The sequence below is a fragment of the Hemiscyllium ocellatum genome, chromosome 24 (assembly GCF_020745735.1).
Source record: "Hemiscyllium ocellatum isolate sHemOce1 chromosome 24, sHemOce1.pat.X.cur, whole genome shotgun sequence".
NCBI lineage: Eukaryota > Metazoa > Chordata > Chondrichthyes > Orectolobiformes > Hemiscylliidae > Hemiscyllium > Hemiscyllium ocellatum.
In genome coordinates this window covers 48,138,410-48,146,266 of record NC_083424.1, presented here as the reverse complement: position 1 = coordinate 48,146,266, position 7,857 = coordinate 48,138,410, and the positions used below count along the sequence as shown (strand labels likewise).

At 35.5% G+C, this 7,857-nt stretch overlaps 1 protein-coding gene across 3 annotated transcripts in view; it reads right to left on the bottom strand.

The window, feature by feature from the left end:
• Positions 1 to 61: 61 nt before the first annotated feature.
• The window catches only part of lztr1 (leucine zipper like post translational regulator 1), a 61,958-nt gene continuing 54,162 nt past the window's right edge, over positions 62 to 7,857 (bottom strand). For 2 of the 3 annotated variants that reach the window (XM_060843763.1, XM_060843764.1), the window contains one exon: positions 62 to 2,126. In XM_060843763.1, the coding sequence (XP_060699746.1) occupies positions 2,010 to 2,126 (117 nt within the window). In that variant the 3' untranslated portion in view covers positions 62 to 2,009. The remainder of the gene's footprint in view (positions 2,127 to 7,857) is intronic. The other variant, XM_060843765.1, reaches the window with a different exon arrangement.

Genomic DNA, 7,857 nt, shown 5'->3' with positions numbered 1-7,857 from the left:
CAGAGTACACTATTATATTTCTAATTTATTGTTGTGCTATTCCAAAAGAAACACAATTAAATTGAAGTTGATGACAGCTTCATTTATAGTTATAGGATTACCACATGACAGAGCTAACACAAAGCACAAAAACAGAATAATGCAACATTAATATGTGCAAGTTACATGATACTTCATATTTTTATTACAGTTACGCAATTAAATATTTTGTAACATACAAAGCAAATGTAAAAGTGAATTTTGATCACTTCAGTGAATATATTTCAGAAAATATTTGTCTTAGTCTCAGCTCCTTTCTCCCTCATCTCCAAAGAGTGATGAGTTTTGCAGCAATCAAGTGTTAGGGAGGCATGGTCACTTATTCAATGACACAACTATTGTGACCATGTGTTTGTAGGATTGCAGCAATGGATCTTTCTTCATTCAATTTAGAGCCTGACTTTCAATTACATAATGCAATTATAACAAATTGTAAATTCAGAAACAAAGCAAAATAATGTAAATAAGAAAGGTAAAGTTACTGTAGTTTACCAGACCATACGGCCTGTGCTAGTTTAATCTGAGGGTCACTGTGCCTCAGGCTAGGGGAAGGTTTAAGGAGGAGTTTCATGGTAAGCTCAGCCACAACGGAAACTGAATCTGTGCTATTGTGATCACTATCCATTACAAACTGGCTATTCGCCCAACCGAGCTAACCAACCCCGATGTAAATAATAACCAACTCAGAACATCTAGTTATTCCCATTCCAAGGGTGACAAAGACTACTTTTGTCGATTTTAACCTTGGAAATTTTAGTTAGCTTCAGACAAGCAAAACGTGCTGCAGGTGGTAAAACTTAATGAATGATTTGCTCAAGTGTTTGTTTACATATTTATAAAAGTTAAGGATCCTTGACAATGATTATGTTTCACCTCTAAAGGATGGATTATAAGACACCTTGTACAATTTTTAGCATATTCAACAGTAAAATGGTGCTGTGTAATAAATTTCCTGATCATGACCAAGATGCAATGCAAAACAGCAATAGAAATAAAAGCCAGGAAACAATTCAATGCAATTTGCTGCCAGGAGAGAAGGTGCAATTCTCAACCTAATCCACATTAATGATCCTGTTTTCAGATTTTTACAAGTGTAAAATTAATGAAGTTAATGAAATCATGCTATTTGACTGTCAGAACACCAGTCTTCATATTACATATGAACACATTTATACAATTCCTGTAAACATCGTTACAACAGTCATGATAATGAATGTCATGGCTCATTCAAGTTTTGTACAAAAGGTTGCCAATTGATAAGTCTTGTGAGAACCAAGTGGCATTTTTTGACATCAGATCCAATTAAGCAAAACTATTTGCACAGTATTAATCAACTAATATTCTTGTTGACATTGTTGAAAGTGCTTCAGTTTAAACGTTGGAATCTGTTTGCATCTTCAGATAATCGCATGACAATAAGCAGTGAACTAGAAACTCAAAACTACTAGGCATTGGAACTGATACCTCTACGACATTTGGATGTGCCTTGGAATGTCAGTCTTATTCATTCTAATTTTAGAAATTTCTTTTAGAATAATTTTAGAAATAGAGAAAAAAGGAGAAGATAAGAATACATATGACCAAGTGAAATAATGACTTTGTAACACAGAACTTAAAAAGTGCTAAAGGAGGTTTGTTCTTTTTAAATTTCATGACTGAATTGTGTGAGTCCTTTTACAAGTGAAGGATGATAATTTCTCCATGTCATTTTATTTTTCTTAAAACAGTAGCTACTTGCACCTTTATAGCATTCGAACCAGCAAACAAAAAAGGTGGGACACAGTTTATTTCTCCAGCTATCACCAGCTAAAGACCTGACTCAAATGCTAACTTTAAATTCTTGAACCCAATATCTAATGGTCCTACTTAAAATAATTTTATTTAAATATTTATAATAAATACTACAAATTTGAATCACAAGAGAGCAAAGTTTCTAAAACAATTTGAGAATTAATATTTAAGATTAATTGTCACATATCTGAGCCCAGCTCTGCACACTGCTTGTCTGAAATATGATTAGCTAATGACTCGATGATGTCTAGAAGTAGTGCTTGACTTAGGGATCGTAGGTTGGGCAACTTGGAGACCTTAGGGAAGAAAGAAATTGATTTAAGAAATTAGAAAACAAGTGGGGCACTTAGCAAAAAATTAAAACTGAAATAATTTTTTAAACAACATCAGTATATACCCACTCCTCGAGTACTACTACATGAGATATCAGATGGGACAATGAACTATAATGGATTATATCTCACATATACATCTGTGTAACATACCAAAGTAAAACAAAAAAAAAATTGGCTAATGTCAGAGAAGATCTCAGTACCTCTCCCAAATTTTTCTCACAATCCTCCAACAATTCTTAAACAAATTCTTGTCGGGTAGAAAACAGGTCAATACATTTGAAAGTGGATAGGTAGGTAGAGAAGCAGTAATATATGTTCCCATTAAAGCTGACTCCTAATTGAGAAATCAAAAGGTGGATGCAAGATAAACAAAAACTGTTGAGATTTTATGAAGCAGAGAATGATAGAACTTCAAATTCTAACATGCATATAAGGGAAGCAATCTATCTTTTGTCTCATTCATTCTCAAGTACAGTAATAATAGTACTTTCCCAAAATCTGTCCAACAAAGGATCAACGACTTGCATGCACTGTCATACAAATGTGCAAAACATATTCGGTGATGGTAATCAGATTACTGCAAACACAGAAATTTGTTTAAGCAATACAATTACAAGTTTATCTTACTTTCACTGCAGATTTTGATGCATAATTACCTTTCCCTTTCTACTAGTCTCAATAATAACTAATGTATTTCACCAACCAATCATTTTGCAGATCATTAAACATTTTGCTGAGTTCTTATTGTAGATTCTAGCTTCTGCCTGACAGTATGACAGGAATTATAGTAAACATGACCCTCAAAATGGATGGAGAAATTATTTGTAGAGTTCGTCAAAGTTTAATGGTTATTGATTGATCTGATTGAAACAATTTTTCCCAATCTTACCAAAAGCATTAGTGGTAGGAGCAGAATGTTATGATCACTCTGTTATTCAGACTGATGTTCTGCATTTTCCTTGGAGCCTCTATCAGAAAACTATTCTGTGCAAAATGAAAGGTGACGGGCTGGCATCAGTTACAATGCCAACAAAAAATTCCTTCCTGACAATTCAATGCAGATGTGTTTTGTCAGCTTTCTTCTCACTCAATGTCAATAAACAAACCAAGACAGAGGTTATATGGGCATTCTACAGAGAGAAGCAGTCATACATCAAGATGTAGCTTACTTTTTAGGTAAAGAATTCCTGCAGTTGTTTAATGATTATTTATTATGGACCATTGGTCACAAAAAAAAATTAAGGAATTGAAATCATGAATTTGTGTAGCAAATATGAACACGCAATAATCAATTACTGGATTAGGATGAAACTAGTTTAACATTCAAACTTAAGGAAAATTCTTGCCTTGTCACATATCCAGAAGAAAATCTTACTGATTTCTCCAAATTAATTTATTCTTGAACAAACTTTTGTTTCATACGAATTAGCGATGCAACAAGAAAGTGGGGGCAGCTTACTAGTTTAGCATCATGGCAACTGCATAAATAACTATTATTCAGAAGAAACATTTTCACAGGCTTGAATGACAGGCTACTGTGTATCCTTCAAATTGTTTATTATTAGGAGAGCTTTAATTCAAGGAAAATAAACTATGGAATAAGATCTTAGAGAATCTGATAGCTTGTTGATGTATCTAAATGGTGTTGTCAGCTGAACTGCAGAATGGTGACACATGAACTCCTACTGATGCATTCGCTGCAAGAGTGCAAGTCAATTCCAAAGCTGCATTTGCACAGTAGTCACACAATTGTAAAGTTTCTGAAAGATTCAATACAGTATTTTGTTGGTGTCATTTTTGTTTCAAATTTATTACATACAGAATTTGTTTAACAAGGCACAATGTTTATTTACAACACAACAAAATGAACTACTGAACAGCATCAGAAATCAATGCCAGGATGTTGCTGCAAATATTTGTGGCCAACATCTTTAAATTATATTGCACTTTTAAAGTAGTAAAACATCCCAAGGTGCTTTACAGAAGTGTTATCAAACAGAACTTGATACTGAACAATGGGATATTAGCACAGATGACGAAAGAAGTGGCTTTATGAAGATCAAAAAGGTGGCATTATAAAGTGTCTTAAAATGAGGACAGAATTAGAGAGGCAGGTATGTTTAGTGGGCGGAATTCTAGAGTCAAGAGTCTAGGTGATTGAAGTAATGGTCATCAATGATGGAATATTGAAGTACAGAATGTGCAAGAGGCCAGAATTGGATAAGTGCAGAGATCTCTGAAGTTGCAGAGTTAGAAGAAGTTAGAAATAGGGAGGAATGGAACTATGGAGTTCTGAAAGCCAGAGGAGAATTCTAAAATTGAAACATCAGGATTGTTTAGTGGCAGATTGCTAGATGATGGGATAGAGTCAGTGGTTTGGAAACAGAGTTCACTTGGGAAACAAAGGAAATATTTTTGGCCTTTAAACATTTAATTACCAATGCCTGTATACCCAGAATCAGACAAGCTGTATGATAAATCATAGGAAGGGGAGGAGGCCAGGTGAGCTGGTACTAAGGTAGAGTTGTGACATCACAGCATAAATGTAGAATCTGATGTGTTTTTGGATTATATCACCAATGGGCAGTATGTAGATGAGAAAAGAGGTGATCAAGGATAGATACTATGAGGATTTCAGAGCTCATGTTGTAGGAAGAGAAGCCTTTGTTGATGTTTTTTAAGTTATGACAAAGGTAAAAATGATAAAGGAGGAGATACTGTGATCTACCATTTCAAATGCTACTTATGGATCACAAAGAAATGCAATTTGTGACATTGATGAGGGTCGTTTCAACATTGCAAAGGGGTGGAAATTGGACCAGAGGAATTTAAACATGGGTTGTATTTGAGCCCTGCTGATGTTGGGAACAGGCTAGGGTGTCAGATGTGCCTGGTAAGGATGCAGTCAAAGACCACCCCTGTAGTGGAAACTACGTTCATCCATGGAACACTATATTACAGTGGCTTGGCAAGATTTTGGCTTTTCTTTTTAACAAAAACCTTTAAAAATGGCTGACTGGGCACCTTCTCATTGGAATGCCCTCCCAGTTACTTCCTTTATATGCAGACAGGATTTCCTCTGATCGGCCCTCCAGGTCAGAGGCTGCATCCATCATCCATAGCCAGGCAAGGAACTTGCCTCCATGTTAATTAAAGGATGTCAAATTAGAGATAGATGATGGTTTCTGCCCCCAACCTTACTGCAGAGTGGGTTGAGGACACAAGAGCAGTCCTAACTCATGTTCCCACATCCAAGATTGAAATTCAGCCTGTGATGTTCAGAAATGACGGGCACAGGTTTCAAACAGATTCAAGGACTTTGGAGAAGAAAGAGTTGTAGTTTGCACAGCGAGAGGGATGTAGAGTGGGTTTGAGACCAGTAAGAGCATGGATATTGTACATTGTCCATGGTTCACTGATGTTATCCTTTCTTCAGTAGAATGAAATAGAACACTTTTAAAACCTATTTCTTGCTACCCAGTTATCTAACTTCAAATTTTCCCCAATGTGCTCAATATTCTCTCAGAGTTCTTGAATAACCTTTTGAACTCTATTCCCAATTCATAAGACACAATCTGAGCAGAAGCATTCGAAAGCAAGGACACTGATTTGCCTCAGTGTTAAAGAACAAAAATGAGGGCATTTAAATACATGATGTTCACTTCCTTATTTCACTAAAACCAAATGTGCTGTGATGGAGCAGGCTGTGCACCTTGCAGTTGAAGTGCTTCTGTTGGAAAATTGCACAGCAAATGACAGAGAAGAACAAGTATGTTAAAAATATGTTTCACTTCGAAATAGGACGTCAACTGCACCAACACCAGATTAAACAAGCAAGTTACAGTCATCAATTTTAGAAGAGAAATGCCAATGAGATCAGATACATTTTCCCTGTGGCAAAATACAATGCTGTAAAATCAAATAGTTTGGCTCAAACATTCATAGGTTTCTATCAGTCAAGTATACATCTTCATAACATGTCAACAACTTCAAAAAAATACATATTTAAGCCTTCAAAAATTCAAAGATGGTATGGTCATGAAAAAATACTTGTATGTTGAAGTTTTAATAAGTTATGTTTGTTTCACATTAATATGCAAATATCACAATCCCATATGATACTGATGGGCAGAAAAACCTATTATACATTTAATCACATTGATCCAATGAAGTCCTCTGAACAGAGATAAGAACAAGAAAACAAATACTTGGGTATTGCTAAAACTAAGATATGCCTCATCAAATCTTTTCATCTTGAACCCATCAGAATATTTTTCAAGAACAAAGTCAAGGGGAAAAACTCACCATTTACACTGTATCAACGGGAAAATGCAGAATAGTTGGCAAGTAGATTCGGATTGGTAGCAGTGCTGCCATTAACGCCAATTGACAGTCAGCAAGGTAGCAGCAAATCATTGGTCTGTTACTCAGGGAATTGTCCTGACTCATCAGCCAGATTTAAATTTGGAATAACCACCAATTAACATTAATGGGTATATTTTCCATGGCAATGCCTCTATAAATGAGCATCTACTTGCCAAACAGTCAGCGCTCCCCTCCCATGCAGAGTAAATGTTGGTTATCCCCTTATCTCAATGTATCCTGATATGCTTCAACAAAATATATCTTTTTCAGCAGTACTCAAGTTCTTACCACCAAATGACTACTTAAAAGAGAATACTAGGTAAATTCCAGGTAAAAGTTACTAGATAAAAGTTTGGTGCTGAATACTGTTGGTATTTGCAACAAATGTGTTTATCATACTCTTAAACATATTTTGTACTAACCTCAAATTAACAAAAAAAAATGTAAATAAAATGAAATCTAAATAATTGCATTATAATTTCAGCTTTTCACAATAGTGGGATAATACCTTTACTGACCCTGGAACAATCACAAAGTGACTCCTCTACTTCTGAATGAAATACTCATCTCTCAATTTTCAGATCCACTTTCTCAAAACACTGTCTTGGATGCAAACATTAGTATTATGGCCGCACTACATGGAATAAACTGCAGCATGTTTCTCTTTCAGTATTAAGGATGTTTGATGTCTCCTCTCTCTGGAGAATAGGAACAAAGTGAGGAGGGGTTCTAATGTACTGCTACTGTGCAACAGAACTCAAGCTCCTGCAAACTGTCAACTCTCAATTTCAGCTCGAACTATTTGGGACTGAGATCAGAGACAAATAAGAAAAGTCAATAAGAATGGCGAATGTACAATTTCAGATCAACTGCTGGAGTAGACGTAGTGTCCAGTTGACTTGAGCTGGGCACAAAACACTGGGGACGTTTCCCATAAGAAGGAAAAACTTGGAAAAAAAATGGGTGCTTTATCGCTATTGTATTTAGACCTGTCTTGGAATGGAAAACATCACTACAATAGGGCACTCCATGTGAATTGTTGTAAAGGCACATCTATTAGAGGAAATAAAAATCAAGACTACTGGTAGGGGGCAACCCAGATGGAAGTTTTTGATTGGTGTTGTGAAACTTTCTGGGAAAATGACTGATTCAAGACCCCAAAAAAAGTGTCAGAGTAACATCTTTGTTGTTCAATGTATAGAAAAGTAACTGATGTTTGATGTTTTGTCCAATGCACATTTATATTTGCGAATATTAAATGCCTTCAGTTCGTCTCCTAGGCCATACTCAAAACATATACAATAACTTGGAGGCAACTTGTATTTGG